Below are 19,463 nucleotides of genomic sequence, written 5' to 3'. Positions count from 1 at the left end.
TACAGCGCGTGAAATGCGTGACGTTACAGCGCGTTACGCGTGACGTAACAAAACGTTATAGGTCACAAGATCTTAAACTTTCAAAAGATAAATATTTGCTTTATGAAGGAAGTTAGATTTTGGGGTTAGAAAATATTGACCTATACATTGTTTCATGACCGAATACCGGTAGCTCGCACTGCAGTTGAAATTTGACAAAATTAAATACATTTTTGAGTTCTCTTCATCATCCCTATGCTGTGGTGCACTCGCTAAGCCTCTCACCAGGCAAGCTCGTATTTTGTCTTATGACAAATCAGGCGTACGCATTCAATCAGGTTTCCTTTTTGCTTGGTAAGTTGGACCAGATTTTGTCGCGCTCGTTCTTAACTCGACTGCTGACTAAGCGCAGAGCCCCTCCCCCTAGGGACCGCGGGCCACGTTTATTTCTTCAGGGCGAGACGCGCAATATTTGCTACGTCGCGCCGATGTGTCCCGATCCGCTTCTTCGCTTCACTAAAATTCACGCATTTCATAGGAAAAACCCGTCGGCTGAAGAGCGATGCAAAATCCAGGGGAAATCTGGCGTCGCCAGTCAGTGAGAGGACGCGGGATTTTCCAGATTTCCACGAGTAAGTTGGAGTCTGGAGTGGCGCGCGGCAGCCGCTGTAATATGGATGCTTTGTTTGGCGGCCCGACCTGCCGCCTGAATTATGAGAGCGAGTCAATCAAGCCCTTGCAAAGAAAGCTATTGTGTTACCCGTGCCTCAATGAAGTAAGCTCGGTTTCTGAATGAAAGAACGTCTTGCTAGAATTGACTTAAACCTCCCTCAGGGATTTGGCTTTCCCCCCACGCGCCGCCAACGTAAGAACCTTGTCAGGCCAAACCAAATTGACGGAACACTTTTCCCGCGGGGAATTTCTGCTGCCTTCCTGTTCTCAGTGCGAATTGTGCAGGGATGCAGATTACAACTTTCTATGAACATGCTTGGAAAAATAAGTGTAATTTTAGTGTACAATAGGCTTACTTTCAATGCTAATCAGAGCATGATTGCAATGTTAACTTGAAGAAATCCAGCTTTTTAATCACGATTTCAGTGCTCACTTCCCGCTAAGCACGGTCTTCTTTTGATGCTGTCCTCCGTGAAAAAGAAATCCCAATATAAATGGCAATGTGAATAAATATGAATCACTATTCAATAAGAATCACAATAACAAATCAGGAAAATTTACAATATGAAATTTATTCCTCGCATGGATACGTTCAGTGACGCTTGATTATACACGACAATTGAGACACTGAAAATTTTCTCCTACAGTCGAGCCGTGGCGACGATGTCCAGCAGAAGCAGGAGGGCGAAGTGTCAACTGTCGCTGCTGTTGCTGACGCTGTCAGCCTGCAGCTCCAGCGCTGCTTGGTGGTGAGTGAATCCTTAGCATGTGATTATAGATAATTGAATCAGTCCTCTCATTAACATCTGAACACTTAACAGTCTCATATCCCCTTTATGTGTTCAGTGCAAGCCCCATATCACAGGTATAAGATCAGAGCTAACTGAATCAGTCCTTTCATTAACACTTGAACACTTAACAGTCTCATATCCTTGGTATGTGATCATGGCTAACTGAATCATTCCTATCCCTAATACTTGACAGCCATATATCCCTAGCATGTGATGTGGGCTAACAGAATCTCTCCTCTCCTTGACAGTTGACAGCCCCGTTTCCTTGGCATGTGATCAGGGTTACCTGAATCTCTCCTCTCCTTAATTAACATTTGCCAGCCCTATATCCCTGGTATGTGATCAGGGCTAACTGAATCATTCCTCTCCTTAACACTTGACAGCCCCATATCTCTAGCATGTGATCAGGGTTACCTGAATCTCTCCTCTCCTTAACACTTGCCAGCCCTATATCCCTGGTGTGTGATCAGGGCTAACTGAGTCATTTCTCATGCCAACACTTGAGCTCCTGACAGTCTCATATCCTTGACTGTCCCTTTATCCCACAACTTTTCAATTAACGTTCTCAGCGAAAATATTGCGAATTTACTAGGCATTTTCTTCGCTTTTAAATTCTTCGTTAATTTGAAATTTTGGCAAACAGGCTTTATTAATACTTGTTGAATGAATTATATGAGTGACGGTACGAATATTGTTTGCGAAGTGGTGGCGAAATTCGGCGTTCGTAATTAAGGCGATTTGATAAGCCTTTGATATAACTAATTATAAACATAAATTAATTTACTGAAATTGATTGCATTTTTCTGTCGCCATCTAGGATATTATTCTATCTTGTATCTCAATTTATTGGGTATAATTCCATCATGTCTTTGGGAACCATTATGTTGTCGACATGATAAAATACACCGGCTACTTCATTTAGATGAGTGCTTTATCAATGTTTCATAAAAATAAGTTTGTGCATGATTTCATGTGTGATTTTTTTAAAGACATTTTTATAACTTCATCGGGGTTATAAAGTTACGAACTACCAAAGGGCAGTGCCAAGAAATTAATTTTTTTGTTAATTTACATTTCAGCCGTATTGTAAAAAATTTAATGAGTATTAAAGCCTGTGTAAAAGATTCTGCGTCATTCAAAACCAAAAGACATGATTACTTTCAGCAAGTACCAGTGAGATTACAATTAGAAGAACCTGAGAATTATAAACGGATTTCTGAAAACAGTTTGATTATAAATCACACTACCTTATGCATCTTTCACAACTTTATGGCGTAGTGAAAAAAAAATTCTATATCTTAGCTCCAAAGAGGAAAAATGTTCTATATTTTGGAAGCACAAACTTGCGACGTCACTACAAGAATATATATTGCCGTGCGTAAAACTTTTATGCACATAAAAAATAGTAATAAAAATGTTGTAAATACATAAGGGTCTTAGAAAGCCCTCTGGTTACGATCTCACATTGAGGCAACGATCGATTTAGCGATGCGATGACAACTAACAACTGATCGTTATGTTTCGTGGGTAGAACTTGTGCCAAACTGAAGGGATTGTTGTGCTGCGCTTTTGTCAAGCTGAGGGATTGTTGTGCAGCGCTTTTGTCTAGCAGAGGGATTGTTGTGCTGCGCTTTTGTCAAGCTGAGGGATTGTTGTGCTGCGCTTTTGTCAAGCTGAGGGATTGTTGTGCTGCGCTTTTGTCTAGCAGAGGGATTGTTGTGCTGCGCTTTTGTCAGACAGTGAGATTGTCGTGCTGCGTCAAATAATTGATCCGTCGACAAGAATATGTGCAGAGCAGAAGTTTTTTTGGAGGAGTGTGTACAGAGCAGGATAATTTTTTTTTTTGAAGGGTGGGTTTGCAGAGCAGGAAGCGTTTTTAGAGGAGGGTGTGTAGAGTGGAGAATTTTTTTGGAGTATGTGCAGAACAGGAGGAGTTTTATTAGAGACGAGTGTGCAGAGCAGAAATTTTTTGGAGGAGTGTATGCAGGGCGGAGAGGTTTTTTTGGAGGAGTGTGTGCAGAGCAAGCCGCGTTCTCGGTTAGCGCGTATACTCAGCAACCCACAAACATACTCCCTTGCATGCACAAGCGGAGGACAAATGAGCGCAGCACTTAAGACCACAAATGATACGAGGCTGCCGCTCATTCCTGATCACGAAGAAAGGGCCAGAGTTGAAAAAATAATAACGACAGCCCCGTTATTATTTTTTAAAGCTTATGACAAAGGAGGCATCGCCAAGATTATAGATATAAAGAATCTTCAAGTAAATTCACAAGTTTTCATAAAGGATGTGGAGAATTTACTAGGCGTATTCTTCGTTTGTAAATTTTTGGTGAATTTGTGATTTAATAAGATTAATTATATGAGTAGATATTATCACTGCTCGTGCTGAAACAAGGAAATGTATAGAGAAACCAAATTTAAGATCTAACAGGTAAATCGCAGGGTTAAATTGCTTTCGTTGGTTTAACCCAGGAATGGAACAAGATTAATGTACTCTGCGTAAATGTCTATGCAGTTTTGGCTACACAGAAAATGTGAGGAATTCTATTGCAATTTTACCGATTACGATACGTGATTGATATAACATTGATACGATGCGACAGCATGGGCAGAGATTGGCTGGATGACGCCGCCGTGATCGCTGTAATGGTCGATGTGTCGGACATGAAATGTATAACGATGCTCATGAAAGCCTCGTATACATGAATATTATTGACCATCATTGACGTAGTAATGGCAGAAGGGGGTCCTGACATGGTAGTAAACTCTGATGTTTCGATCCCGGGATGTCACTCGCTTCGCCAAAATTCTACGGCAACATGGCTCCGTCTTCGACACGTAACGTTCTACTTATGTATTTTTACAAGTGTTGTTTTGTTTCAATTAATTACAAACAGTGCATAATATTATACCAACAAATTCTCAAACTTGATAACGACCTTGAATAGACAATGCCGCATTAATTGGTCTAAATATATTAAATGTACTTTAATTGGTCTATATATACGAGGCATACGAGTAGTATATTAGGCATGATAAAAGTTTTTCTCATGCAGTTAGGCGTGTCCTACACTGGTCGATTATTTGAGTATATTTATTAGTCTAGTTATAGACAGCGCTTTGCTAATTATCTCTGCTGTACATCACCCTGCCAGAACCGGTCGGTGATCAGCCAGGCATGAGTTGAAATCCGACCTCGACATGAAAAAATAAACTTAACGCACAGGGAAGATGTTCTACAACCCAGGATGTTGTTGCTTAAGCTGTGTTGCAGCTGCTTTCGTTCTGTAGCTGTTGCTGTTTCGAAGCTGCTGCTGCAGCTTTGTAGCTATTGATGTTCTGTAGCTGTTGTTGTTCTGTAGCTGTTGCTGTTTTGTAGCTGTTTTGCAGCTGTTGCTGTTTCATAGCTGTTGATGTTTTGTAGCTGTTGCTGTTTTGTAGCTGTTGCTGTTTTGTAGCTGTTGCTGTTTAGTAGCTGTTGATGTTTTGTAGCTGTTGGTGTTTTGTAGATGTTGCTGTTCTGTAGCTGTTGCTGTTTAGTAGCTGTTGATGTTCTGTAGCTGTTGCTGTTTAGTAGCTGTTGATGTTCTGTTGCTGTTTTGTAGCTGCTGCTGTGTTGTAGCTGTTGCTGTTAAGTAGATGTTGATGTTCTGTAGCTGTTGCTGTTTTGTAGCTGCTACTGTGTTGTAGCTGTTGCTGTTTCGTAGCTGCTGCTGTTGTATTGTAGCCGCTGCTGTTATGAAGTTGCTGCTGTGTTGTATAGCTGTTACTGTTAAGTAGATGTTGATGTTCTGTAGCTGTTATGAAGTTGCTGCTGTGTTGTATAGCTGTTACTGTTAAGTAGATGTTGATGTTCTGTAGCTGTTGCTGTTTTGTAGCTGCTGCTGTGTTGTAGCTGCAGCTATGACAGTAAACTGCTGTTATGTAGCTATTTTGTGTTGTAGCTCTGCTACTCTGTCGCTGCGTTAATTGCTGTATAGTAGCTGCTACTGTTTAGTACCTATTACAATGAGTTGTAGCTGAGCTGCAGTGTTGTAACTTTAATTGGTTGTCTTCGGTTAGGTTAATTCATCCACGCGAATTCATTGCTGCAGTGGTTTCAAAAATTTTTACGTGCGAGGAATCAGAGTTTGCAAGCGCTTTAAAAAGGAATTCGATTACCAGCAACACTTACGTGTTGTTTGCCACACACTCAGATGTACGTACGTCGGTTGAAATGCTTCACTATAGGTTCTAATTCTCTGGCCAGCCGATTTCCGGCTATGGATGTTGGTTTCAGCGTATTGCTGAGTTGAGTCCACGGATGTTGACCACCGTACATCACTGACTTGAATCTCTAGATGTTCACAACTTATTACCAACGCGTTGAGTTATATTAAGCTAATATTTACCACCAACTGACAGGTTGCTGGCGATGAACAGTGCACGGTTCAGTGGACACGTGGAGTACGGTCGGGCATGGAGTGCGCTGGAGCACCGCAACCACTGCAACAGCCTCACCTACCTCGTCGACAGACAGAAGCAGCTATGCTCTCTGTCGTGGAACATACTCAGGGTCGGGACTTGTACATTATTGAGTGTCCACATCCATAGTGTGTGCAATGTACATATCATTGCCTTGTCGTAAAATCGTCAATTGAAATGCAATAAGTTGTACATTATTGATTGTCCACATCTATAGTGTGTACAATGTACATGTCATGGTATTGTTGTGTAATCGCTGATTGCAATGTAATAAGTTATACACTATTGATTTTCCACATCCATAGTGCGTACAATGTTCATTGCAGCGATTACATTGTCATGTAATCGTTGATTGCAATGCAATAAGTAATACACTATTGATTGTCCACATCCATAGTGTGTACAATGTTCATATCATCGCATTGTCATAGAATCGTTAATTGAAATGCAATAAGTTATACATTACTGATGTTCACATCCATAGTGTGTACAATGCACATATCATTACATTGTCACGTAATCGTTAATTGCAATATAACTAATAAGTTATACATTATTGAGTGTCTACATTTATATTGTGTAAAATGTGCATATCATTGCATTTTATATAACCGTAAATTGCAATGGCTGTGGACACTTTATAGACTGTACTTTGCACTGAAGTTCTCAGATGTTGAGTGTGAATAGATAAACGTTATATCGTCTTGAAGACTAAGTCAGGTGATCCGGGAGAATAAACTTATGTATTCTAGATACAGAAAAAATTTCTGGATCAGTAATAAGTATGTCGTCATTAATTGACGAAGTATTACGATCTTGATTGCTGAAGCAAAACAATAGACATTAATTGCAATTTGAACAGTTTCATTGAGATAACCACATTTCTAACAATAGTTCGACTTATTTCACAAAACCCGCATGAAAGCTGGTGTTTGTTTCATTTTATCCATATAACACTCATCTATTTTTAATCATTGATCGACATCGCATATATCATCAACACCTATAAAAGAGAAATCGAAGCTTACTTCGTTTTTAGCGCATTTTCTCATTTATGAAAAGGCGCTATTGTGCTCGCCATGTCCGTCAATCCGTCTGTCTGTCCGGCCGTCCGTGACTTCATATTTTCGTCGGCGAGAAAATGCTCTCTCTTTCGCTCACTGCAGTGAGTACTGAGTTATATTTCTTTAGTGAGTAGGATTTTATTATTTTAAGCATTAATTATCTTCTTTACAAGCCTGAAATACCACTTAAGAACCTCAATAAGTATTTTAAATAATTGTTCTCTGACCACACAAATTAACAACAGAGTATAGCTGAAGGAGCGCGATTGGGAATCAAGGAATGCCAGAATCAGTTTTGGAACGATCGCTGGAATTGCTCAACGTTCCCTGATGCTCCCAACGTCTTCGGGACCCACCTCAGGATCAGTGAGTCTGTGTCATCGGTAATTAGAGAATTGCAATCATGATCAGTAATAAAAATTGCAGTCATGATCGGTAATTAGGGAATTGCAATCATGATTAGAAATAGGGGAATTGCAATCATGATTAGAAATATGGGAATTGCAATCATGATCAGTAATAAATAACAATCATGATCAGTAATAAGAGAATCGCAATCATGAATGGTAATTAGGGAATTGCAATCATGATCAGTAATAAGAGAATCGCAATCATGAATAGTAATTAGGGAATTGCAATCATGATCAGTAATAAGAGAATCGCAATCATGAATAGTAATTTCTGAATTGCAATCATGATGAGCCACGCTGCGCTCGAGAAAGCGATGGTTGCTCGTGAGTTTGGCCTCAATTATTCGTGATTATGAAGTCATGACTAACCGTACGAGGTGCCACGACTCGCAATTTTGGTCATAATGACTCGTGATTAAAAATTTATGACTTGAACCATCCATTGACCACTGAATTTTGTACCCTCCGGACATTGACCATGAGTGTTGTCCCCCAGACAGCAGGGAGAAAGCGTACGTGTACAGCGTGAGCGCAGCAGGCGTCGCCTACAGCGTGACACGCGCCTGTAGCAGCGGCGCCCTGGCCGAGTGTGGCTGTGACGACCGCATCAACAGTCGGCCTACGCAGGGCAGGTGAGGGCACGTAGGCCTACGCAGAGCAGGTGAGGGCACGTAGGCCTACGCAGGGCAGGTGAGGGCACGTAGGCCTACGCAGGGCAGGTGAGGGCATGTAGGCCTACGCAGGGCAGGTAAGGGCACGTAGGCCTACGCAGGGCAGATGAAGGCACGTAGGCCTACTCGGCAGGTGAAGGCATTTAGGCCAATACGGGGCAGGTAAGCACAACCAGCTAGGCCGATGCGGGCAGAATAGGGCACGTAGGCCTACACGGGAACTTTGCTGTAGGCCTACGCGGGAATCAAACTTTGTTGGAATGATAACAAAATCTTCAACTTTTTTGAACGGCTGCTGGATTTTGCGTTCGGTGCGCAGGTTCGAGTGGGGCGGCTGCTCGGAAGACCTCCGCTTCGGTGAGTTCTTCAGCAAGGAGTTCGTGGACGCTCGTGAGAACCCCCACACTGCCGAGGGTCTCATGAACCTCCACAACAACGAGGCGGGTCGCCGCTCCCTCAGGGGGCAGATGGAGACGCTCTGTAAGTGCCATGGCGTCTCAGGGTCCTGCTCCATGAGGATCTGCTGGAGGAAACTCAGTTCGTTCCGGAACACCGGAAACTTTCTTCGTCAGAAGTTCGATGGCGCCGTGCACGTCAGGTGAAAAGCCTTTAGGTTTATTGTTCCTAACTGTAAAATTAAAATTATCATGATTCATTCGTGATTTATAAGGGTTCAGGTGAGTTTTCGCAACGTAGTTGAAGCACCAATTATTAGAACCTGCACATTTGGACGGACGTTCTTAAGGATTTCAACATTATGTACGAACGGGCAATAATTTTAGCCAACATTCCAGCGTTAATCAACCGATTTGAGCAACTGCCATTTGAAGTGACGGTGTCACACTAATCTCATGGCGATTGCGCTGCAAAAACCCACAGTGTTTCTGTCTTTTATTAGTTTATGGTTCTGATAGGATGATGACACGCCGGAAAAAGAAGAAGCTGCGGCCCGCAGACCCTCGCATCAAGAAGCCGTCCAAGCGAGACCTGGTTTTTCTTGACGAATCTCCGAACTACTGCATCTCTGATAAAATGTGAGCTCTTTTATTAGTCGTGCCGTTTAAAAATCGTCATTCATTTTCTACAAATTTATACCGTTAATTTTGAGCATTCTTGTCTAAGTGCCGCTTGTGTTTTGCTTATTTGATTACACTGTCTGTGAATATCTTCAACTTGTGTTTGAACGGTGCGGGATTTTTCGAAGCATTTATTGGTAGGTCATCACTCTACGCGAACCTTTGGGCAGGATGGGCGTGCTGGGCACCGTGGGGCGACTCTGCAACGTGACCAGCCCCGGCATGGAGGGTTGCCGGCTGCTGTGCTGCGGCCGTGGCTACCACACCATCCAGCAGCCTGTGACGGAGCAGTGCAACTGCCGCTTCAAGTGGTGCTGCGATGTCGAGTGTGAAAAGTGTACTACTGTCAGGGATATGCAGTACTGTAACTAGTGGACTGTTGAGTACTAGAGCACTGGGGTGAACTAGTGCACTGTTGAGTACTAGAGCACTGTGGTGAACTAGAGCACTGTGGTGAACTAGAGCACTGTGGTGTACTAGTGAACTGTTGAGTACTAAATCACTGTGGTGAACTAGAACACTGTGGTTAACTAGAGCACTGTAGTGTACTAGAGCACTGTGGTGCACTAAAGCGCTGTGGTTCACTGAACACTGTGGTGCACTAGAGCACTGTGGTTGAGAGGGCGTCTTGCTCGGCCAGAGCCGAGGTTTTGACCCACCTCACGGTCAGATACCAGATCTCTCAAGCCACCAATTCCACCATCAGAGAAGGTCGACTTGCCCGGCCAGAGCCGAGGTTTTGCCACCCTCAAATTTCGGGTCTCAGATTCTCGCCACATTTCGGCAAGTGGTGAACTGGAACACGATGGTGAAACTAGTCAAATGTATGCCAAAAGAGACAAGTGAATCATGTCGAGGGATATTATGTGTGAAAATTAGAGTACTGTGATGTTGATTATGATAATTGAAATAGCCCATCCGTAGACATGCAGTAATGCCCGTGTCATCGTACTGTTCTTAGAACTGCTACGTGCGAGTAGCGTGGAACTGCAGGACTTCAAGAAATGTCACATCTACGCAGTGACATGCAGAGAGCTAAAGCTGTCTGCGCGTGAAGAGAATTGCTTAAAGTTAGACATTTTCACAGATGCAGTAAAAGCGCATTCAATGAACTTTTGATTAGGTGATATTCGAGCCCAAGATCTCCCTCCATACTTTATATACCGCTATTCGCCGAGGACGAATTAGAGTATTACGAATTAGGTAGCGATAAATTACTTAGGTGTTCGCAGTAATGTTAAGAGCTGAGTAAGATTGTATTTAGGAAGTTCTCGTTTTGTCGCTGCTTACATGGTTTGGATAAACAATTGAATCTCCAACAGGCAGATGACGTAATATAGGAAAAAGACTGACCGCAAAACTAATATTTAATGAAAGTTTGAAACTGTTCGTCGGTACAATGGCTCTGAAAGGGGCTGAGTGGATTATCGTAATTATTTAGGGAGATTAGTGTAGCGCTCATATAAACATTCCTATGTACTTAAAGTAGTAGCAATCAGTGTTGTCGCACAGTGCTAGTAGCTGCCATCAACTTTACTGCTTAGTTCAAGTAAGTAGCAGATGCTAGTAGCGGATACCAGATTCATTGTGCAGTATATCACCACCAAGTTGCGTCTAGTATCTTCAAGGATGTGTCGCTCACGATGACACAGCTTGCCTCTCTAGCACCTCTTGTGTGGGGGAAATTGCTATGTCATAAACAGCGACGTTTCCGTGAATTTCTCGCTCCTAAAAATTGCTTGCCGATAGACAAATATTGGAGGAATTACTCGATGTTTCACAAGAGAACATTGTTACATAAGAAACAATGACGGAATAAACATGGCCACCCTATTTCATGGATAACAAAAGAAAAAAAAAACATCGGACCTCCATCGACAAGATATCACTTCACTCCCGTCTTTGATATGCAGATGTAGAACATTTAGTATTTAATGAATAGACATTCATCTTGACACCAGGAACAAACACATGGGACAAAAGCGTTGAAGGTTACAAAGTTGGAAAAACAACACGTCTCATTATAGTTTGCTGATACGCCACGCTTGCGGACGGGGGGGGGGGGGTGTTAGCCGCGTGTAGCGCGAATTTGTCGCTTCGGCTTCGTTCTCCGATTTGAAATATTATCTGAAAATCGAGCATAGAGCGACGTTCTTAGATTTGAAATATAATTTGCAAGTCGAGCATACATGTGGTTCACAAAAGGTTGCTATTTTCTATAATTTCACAAGAATAACTGGAGCAGAGAGCATCCGGCGTGTCTACTATGAAGAGCGACGCTTCTTCCTTTGACGACGCGCCGAGCAGTTGGGCTCAGCATGCGTTGCGAGATTTTTTCACGAATTACTACGGCTATCGGCCAATGATCGAAAAGCCGATCGTTATTCATCTACCATTCAAAGAGCAGAAATTCACCAACACGCGCCGACCATGCTTAGTTAATACTAGCAGCAAACCGGTGGCGGGACGGTGAACACTCGCTCGTCTGACGAGCTTTAAAATTGGATGACTGGAATTATTGGCGAGTCAGAATATTTCAGTATGAGACTTCTAGATTAAGGTCCTAAGAATAAGATACCAGTTTAGAAATTGGTATTGCTGTGGGTAAATTTACTGAAGTATTTTCTCGTTAGCAATACATAACTTCCATACGTGTTTTTTTAATCAATACTCAATAGCCATAACGGAAATAGCTTGATGTAAATGTATTGATGTCGATAGCATTCAGAGGCACTAAAGCGCTGAACGATTTCATTTTATGGCAAGTGAAGCTTGATTAAGTTTAGTAAAAATAACTTTTATCTCAATGCTATTGACGTAAATGTCTGAGACCCGTTTGTTCTAGTCTATTCTTCGTAAGTTTTAATCTTAAGCTTATAAGATTCGTCCAGAGTCTCACTACATTCAGTACCTAAAACCACTAGTCTTAAAAATTTGATGTACAAAATCGGATTTAATTCTTATCTTTGAATAAAATGTACTGAGACCACAGGCTCTGAATTTAACGATTTGAAACTACAATATTATTGATCAATTTTCCCCTTTTATCGGTTGAAATACAACATGCATGCATTGGAAATTAATATCAAGATCATACATTTTATGTCCCGTTTATTCCGGTCAAGGGATGTTAGGAACTTGAATAAAAAGAGGAATAATCATCACACACTTTAATGGAGACATGAAAAAATGGGTAAGAATCTCTTTACATAACGCGAATTAACGAGCCGCTGAGACGTAAGACGAATGTCTCCACACAGCAGTTTGCGACTCCTCTTAAATATACCACAGTTCTGGGGGGATTTCTTCAGAAAGTATCTCCTGAAGAACTAAACTTCAATGCCTAGCATTAAATGCACCTATAAACACGGACTGTAGTATCGTGCTTGTGATTAACAGTTTAATTGGCCGTTGTGATTATGTTCAAAGTTATCTACCGAACTGCGAAGCTAACAGCTGCGAATTCATAGAAACAAATTATGCAATCTCTGCAGAGCAGCGGATGCTAAAATCTTCAGCATTTACCATAATTTCCCCGGTGCTAGTGAATAAAGACTCTACGACTGGAATTGGTCAATTTAATGTGTAAATAAGGGTTCGTACACTTCTAAAATAGTAAAAAATTTCAAGTCTCCGAGACCTAAAAACACAAATACTTTCTGTTTCAGACAAATTTTCCATATCGGAAACAGATCCTGCAAATCGTAAATTTAGGACTTTAATTTTCGCATTCGCAAGAAGTCGTCAGTGCAATAAATGAGGCCGACCTTAGCTTTGCAGGTTCAACCCTAGGTTTCAACTAGGAGGAATTATCAATCTAAATTGTACAATTTCTTTTGACGGTGATTTTCACAGGTTTATGAAATTAGGCTTTTCCAGCTTCACTTTACGAGCTTATCGTATGGTACTGAATCAAGAACCTGTAGCACATAGGCAATAGCGAAGCCCTGGCTTCAGCAGATAACTATCTATCTATGGTACATTTAGTCTTCATTTATTAATTTGTCCTCAATACTTCTATTGATGAGTTAATTATTCACAGAAAAATACATACCGAGAAAAAAGCTGTTCATATTACTATTAGCTATGCACACACACTCAACCACACGCGTTATCCATGCAAACTTCCCGCGTGCAAAATATCATCTCTTAATCAAGATAATATATAATATCTTATTCAGTCACGCCTATGCTTAAACTTTGCTTAGACTTTCACTACAAATGCAGACGCATCAAGCGTTGTCAGGTACCAATAACTAAATTTTTAGAAGCTCTGTTTTATTTTCAAGTGATACGATTCCCCAACCGTACAATGAAATCACCGCAAAATAAGTTCATCATACTGCGACTGATATAAGAGACCCTTCAAAGGCTGCGAACAACGGTCTAAATTTTTATCATGCCTAAAAGCATTACAATGAATATTAAGATTGCTGCGCTCAAAGTAACCAAATTAATAATAAACAAAAACATTCTACTGCACGAATAGGTAGATGTGTGCTAGAACAAGCTTCACATTCTAAACCCATGTTGTGTTTTACGAGTCGTTTTTACCCTGCTTATTATAGACACAGATCCCAAATTCCGAAAGCAGCGTAAAAATAAAAAATTAAACAATTTTCCTAATACTTTACCCGACAAGGCTTGTAGAGAAATATTATTTATTCAAGTAAATCGACTCTTCGACTAAAGATAAAGTAAACCGGAGTTTAGTTTGGACGACTGAACACACAAGAACTGGCAACGCATCCTCAATATACAAACATTATTGACAGGGTAACTTACCTAAGAAAAAATTGTGGGAGACGTTTGCGATTTTCTTGACTCTGGTACACATGTGTAACCGAATATTTACAAGCGTCAAATCCCAGTAAACTGATAATGATTAATAACAAATAAATATAAAATCGTTCAATTTTTGGCCGAGGTCACACATAAATCATGTCTTTGTAAATGAGTACATTTAATCGATAAAACGTAGCTTGATATGCAAAGGTTTTAAAACAGTTCGCTCGCTTCCTGCATAAGCAACAGCTAACATAAAACATTACGACAAAATATCATACAATAATGGTCGTCAACACACAGCATAGCGCTAGGACTAAAAAAAAACATTAAATTTCATTTTAGGTAAGAAATGACATTATAATAAATATCAAATTTGACATTTGGGGCGGTAAACACTTCAAGGATCTAATAAAGAGTTTGAGCAAAAGTAGCAAGCATGGCAGCACGTCAGGACTGGACAAGGTTTAGACTATTACGTCTAGTAAGGAAGGGCTGAGAAGATGGAGGTCTGTACATGAACGCTCACAAGTAGACATTATGGAAGAATATGCTGACAAATTATTTTAGGGGAATATGCTAATTAATTACTTAGATGATCGTAAATGGAGAGACAAGGAGCTTGAATTCATTTCACAGGTCTGAGATTGACAGGCCGGAAGAACAATAGGCAGAAGGATTGAAAATATATGCGATTAATTCTATGCATAGAGAAAATGTAACTTTTTTGATGTAGTGGACTGGGCATAAATGAAAATTGCTTAAAATTAATTTGAAAATACATAGAATGGGATTTGTCGTGTATCTATATGAACATAGAAACGAATTTAAAAGCCAACAAATGTGAAGAAACGGATTTTACAAAAAGTTTCTGATTTAAGCTACCTTTAAAAATCAATAGCTTTAAATGTAATAAATTAAATTCAATAAATATACATGGGAGCATAGAGTCATAGACTAATAGTAATAGGTGCGCTTAATCACCACATCGGCAAATCAAATAGCAAAAATAAATGTCATGTACCATGCAGTGATCAACAAATACCAGTAAATAGTTAAAAAATTTTAGGTTTTAATTAGTTGATAGTTAACGAAACATAAAAGCTACCTAGTAAATGAACAGTAATATGAGAACTAGGTAGTATTATGAGTTGACAACCGTCGGCGGCTCGGCGCCATGTTTCTAGAGCCCGCCAGCCTGCCTGATCTTCCCTGAATTATTGATCGTTTAAATGGCTCACATTCTTATTTTAGGTAATTTCTACTCAAGTCGTTGAATAACTAATACTAATAACAAATTAGTTCTGATGTATGACAACTCATTGGTAATTCGCCAGGCAGAGAAGGATTTTGGTAGCATATGAACTAATGAAGGGACGAAGAAGAAACGAACTTGGTGTGAGGATAACCGGTTCGAAGTTCACCATATTTACGTAAAAAGTTTCCATTACATATTAATGTCTTGCCAAGAACACAAAGTATGCTTCTACATTAGTTTACAGTTTACACCATACTTGAGATGAGCTTGACTAAGATGAAACTAGTACGATCAACCGGCACGCCAATCAACTTAGCACATGGTTCTATATACAATTTAACAGACGTACACACGTCAACAGAATCCTTGAAGCGAACTACGAACTCTCCCTAACCTGCAACCTGTTCAGCAACCCAGAGCTAAATACCAGCCATCCTCAATGCGATCGTAAGTTTTGAGAGAATCTTATTAATTATATTTTTGTTCAAACACTCGTTAGTTTCGATCATAGACCGGAATGACTATTGACTAATGCATCCTGTACTCAACGTGAGTGTTGAGAATAAAGCAATTTGTGAGTGTCTGGATTACACGTTCAAAATTGAAACTTAAAATGAACATCTCGTGCGCCAATGCACAGCGTCACTAAGAATATTTAATTTCAGGAGAGAACCGCTACGGAATGAACGTCACATTCATTCTCTACTGAGGATAGAATTGAGCTTCGGCAGCTTAAGAGTTGACACTTAGGCTATTGTGTTGGGTGCCGGAGGCTGCACAGTGCATGGTCCCTCTTAACACTTATTGTCACACGAGAAAGAGTTCAGTCAGGCCAAGAATTCTATGAGAGATAATGGTAACAGTCTCCCTCCTCAAAGCTGGTCAGAGAACGTCCACCACCTTGGAAGGGATAAATGACCAGCTGGTTGAAATAATCACCAGCTAAGGGCTAGGTACATGAATTACCAGACAATGAACTGCAGAGAAATTATATTTCAGATTCAGGGTGCATTTTCCGAAATTTGGGAATTCGCACTCGCAATCTACGCAGAACTTTCGTCCTCCATTGTTTGCATTTAACGTGCGATCCCAGCGTGGCAAGTTTCTGTTGTCTTATCGTAAAATGATGGTAACGGAGTAGACGACATAGAGATATCCTGCTCCCTTTACGACACGTTACTCTGCACACATGAAAGGCTACACAGGAAATACACAACGAAATGTACGTAGGAGTATTGAAGGAGTAGGAGACGTAGGAGTATTGCATACTCAAAACTACGTATGCCGATCACAAGTTTTACGGTGATGGTAAATTCAGGCTACGTGTGTTTGATTTTCTATTATATTGCTTAATGTTAATGATGCAATTGCATTTAAATCTACGCTGTCTTCTCGAAGTAACACTGAATCTACGACCATCGTAGAACTTACGACTGCCGTTCCAGCGTTTGTGCATGTGGCGGTGCAGCGCTGTAATTGAGTTTTAGGGTACAAAATATCTGCGAAATTTACGACGAAAGTTGTCGCAACGTGCGATCTTGTGATAAATTTACACGTAAATCCAGGCGATGACGGGCGTATTTATCCTGGTCCCGCCAAACACAGATATGCAATGCACATTATTAGTTAACTTACGATCATGGTAGCAAGGTGTGATATAGTAGCACTTACAGGTGTATGGGAACTGCTCTCCTTATTGCAAATATAAAGTCATAGGTAAACGTTAAATTCTAAAATATGATCCGAAGTTTTATACATCAAATTGAGCGTCCAGATTTGGTGAATTTAAATACAAAAATTGACAGTCATTTGGTATTATATTTCTCCTTACCTGTACATTTTTGAGATAACGAAATATTTGAGATACTAGTCACATATGGCCTTGAAATAATGATGTGGTTGGCCCAGAGGGCTCTTCCTTATCTTGGAAAAGAGGCAACCTTTATAAATAAATTGAGAGAATAGGAAGCAGTTTCCTTAGACTGGCGATGCCGTGGAAATATTTATATGCTAAAAGCGCAAAACATGGGTCACCATAAACACAAAAATTTCAACAATTACAATAAGTTTGATTCGCAGTTAAAACATGAAACATCAGGTAGACAGGAGATTATTTCAGAGGGAGTGAGATTATTATCTAATAAATAGTTTGAGATCATAGTACAGCTTTTCGAACAACTGAGCATAGACTTGCCGTTCTGTAGGAGCAGGGAAGCCCGGGATTGTGTAGATCAGGTCTGCATTTCATGGTGATTCCGATCACTCAAATCTACCTCAGATTATTTCTTAATGAATTAACTAAATTATCTGAATTGCCCTGGAGTGGTGGCGATAACGGCGGCTATCATCACACAATTAAGGTCCACGGTGAAAATTGAATTTCTATTTAAATTTGTTGGCAATAATATTTGAGGCTCGACCATGAAATACAGACAGGAATTTAATCATCTCCTCTACTAGTCACACCAAATAGCGAAATATTGTCTATTTAGCGCGGCTGTTCATCGAGCTGACCTACTGGAGCCACCGCTATACAGGCGTGACCGTGACGTGCTCCATGTCGCCGATACTCCTGACGCGGCGGTGGGTGTCCACATTCTTCAGGCCCTGCGCCACGACCGACGAGCGAGGACGGTTGTTCCCGAAGGTGCTGTGCGATGGAGGACCGTATTGTGTAGGGCCCCCATACTCCCTCTGGGGAGGATGCCCTCCATAGGCGCCGTAATATGACTGGCCGTAGTCTCGTTGACTTTGACTGGGATAGTCTCGGCCCTGGATCTGACTGGGATCTCGGGGGAGTTGACTGTAGTCTTGGGGGGAAGGCCCGTAGTCCGAGGAGTTGTAGTCACGTTGTGGAGGCCCATTATTGGATCTAAGAGTCGCAATTGATGAGGACGAAGAAGGAGACGGTCGAATTGGGACCCCTTTGTCACAGGATGACAATGAAGGAGACTGTCGGAGTCCCCGGACGTCGGGGCGACGTGAATAAGGGTTGAAAGGACCCTGGGGAAGGGGTGGTGGGGGAGCTGTCGAGGATGAGGGTGAAGGGAGGTCTGCAGAGCTCATCTCATCGCGGAGACGCAGCCCGAGAGCCCGGCTTAGAGAACCCTGAGAGAAAGAGAGCGAAATGAACGATCCGAGAAAATAGTATTAAGGTTATTGCGAGGAAGTGGAAAGATAGAGCGTTAAGATTAAGACGAGAAAATGGAAATAAAAGTGTTATGAATAATAAAAGAAAATTGACGGAGAGAGCGTTAAGATTATTACGCGAAAATGGAAAGAAAGAGCGATATGAATGATTAGAGAAGCCTAGAAGGAGATAACGGTGATGAAGATTGTGAAGAAAACTCAACGTTAATTTGATGCAATTAGAATTACATCGTTAACTGGAGACATTGGATGAAGTTTAACAGACGAGCTCTCAACGTCACTGCTGGCAGATGAAAAATTTTCAGGAATGAAAGAGAGTGGAAAGTTCATGACATATCTGACCATGAATCTTACGAGGCAAGTTGATTGTGAAGTACATGGTTGAACTATATAAGGTTGACCCACGAGAAGTTCCGTCTTTCAGTTCAGCTTTCTTGTTACGTCACGTTGATCGAGAAACGTAAACAAACCCGTCATTCCCGCGACGGATTGGTTCACTGGTTTGATCGCATTTCGGTGATTGGTTAATGCCCGTGACGTCACTGAGATCAGTGACGTCACAAGCAAACAACTAACTACATCCGCAAAAATGGGATTCTGATGGGTCAACCCTATACTAGTTCAACCGTGATGAAGTCTACAAGCGAAAAATACAGCGTCTAGCAGCTATAGGTGCAGTACGCGTAGGTAAAAATTTCATGAAGATATTGACATGAAGAGAACAGTGTGCAGAATGGAACAATTATATGCACCGTTGAGATTTACATGACGCAGTTTCATTACGACCAGTGCAGGAGTTTAAATTTAACAGACGGCTACATTTAACAACGCCCGCGGTGCAGAGGTAAGGTCAGCAGTGACTGCAGTGCACTGGTATGCCTAGCAGACGACGGCAGTGCTGAGGTAAAGCTAGCAGACGACGGCAGTGCTGAGGTAAAGCTAGCAGACGACGGCAGTGCTGAGGTAAAGCTAGCAGACGATGGCAGTGCTGAGGTAAAGCTAGCGGACGACGGCAGTGCTGAGGTAAAGCTAGCAGACGACAGCAGTGCTGAGGTAAAGCTAGCAGACGACAGCAGTGCTGAGGCAAAGCNAGGGAAGACCCTCACAAGCCTCACCCTGAGGGGAGCCAAACACCTCTCA

General features: G+C 41.4%; 2 protein-coding genes across 3 annotated transcripts in view; one reads left to right on the top strand and one right to left on the bottom strand.

Annotated features, from left to right (window-relative positions):
* Positions 1-1,347: 1,347 nt before the first annotated feature.
* Positions 1,348-9,502, top strand: LOC108683001 (protein Wnt-4-like). The gene is made up of 7 exons (XM_018172274.2): positions 1,348-1,400; positions 5,850-6,000; positions 7,219-7,339; positions 7,880-8,015; positions 8,374-8,652; positions 8,969-9,088; positions 9,301-9,502. The coding sequence occupies exons 2-7, from the start codon at positions 5,860-5,862 to the stop codon at positions 9,500-9,502; spliced, it is 999 nt and encodes a 332-aa protein (XP_018027763.2). The 5' UTR covers positions 1,348-1,400; positions 5,850-5,859.
* Positions 9,503-12,285: 2,783 nt separating this feature from the next.
* The window catches only part of LOC108683000 (liprin-alpha-3), a 47,488-nt gene continuing 40,310 nt past the window's right edge, over positions 12,286-19,463 (bottom strand). For both annotated transcript variants that reach the window (XM_018172273.2, XM_047883265.1), the window contains exon 18: positions 12,286-18,281. In XM_018172273.2, the coding sequence (XP_018027762.1) occupies positions 17,703-18,281 (579 nt within the window). In that variant the 3' untranslated portion in view covers positions 12,286-17,702. The remainder of the gene's footprint in view (positions 18,282-19,463) is intronic.

Source organism: Hyalella azteca, unplaced genomic scaffold, assembly GCF_000764305.2.
Source record: "Hyalella azteca isolate HAZT.00-mixed unplaced genomic scaffold, Hazt_2.0.2 contig12403, whole genome shotgun sequence".
In the NCBI taxonomy this organism is placed as follows: domain Eukaryota; kingdom Metazoa; phylum Arthropoda; class Malacostraca; order Amphipoda; family Hyalellidae; genus Hyalella; species Hyalella azteca.
The sequence above is the reverse complement of the archived record's forward strand: the minus strand, read 5'-3'. Positions and strand labels throughout refer to the sequence as shown.

Excerpts from the sequence above, each read along its gene's own strand:
- LOC108683001 (XM_018172274.2), top strand. The coding sequence starts at position 5,860 with ATGAACAGTGCACGGTTCAGTGGACACGTGGAGTACGGTCGGGCATGG. Across the intron at positions 6,001-7,218 it reads TGTCGTGGAACATACTCAGG|AGTATAGCTGAAGGAGCGCG; the intron begins GTCGGGACTTGT and ends AATTAACAACAG. Across the intron at positions 8,016-8,373 it reads AGTCGGCCTACGCAGGGCAG|GTTCGAGTGGGGCGGCTGCT; the intron begins GTGAGGGCACGT and ends TTCGGTGCGCAG.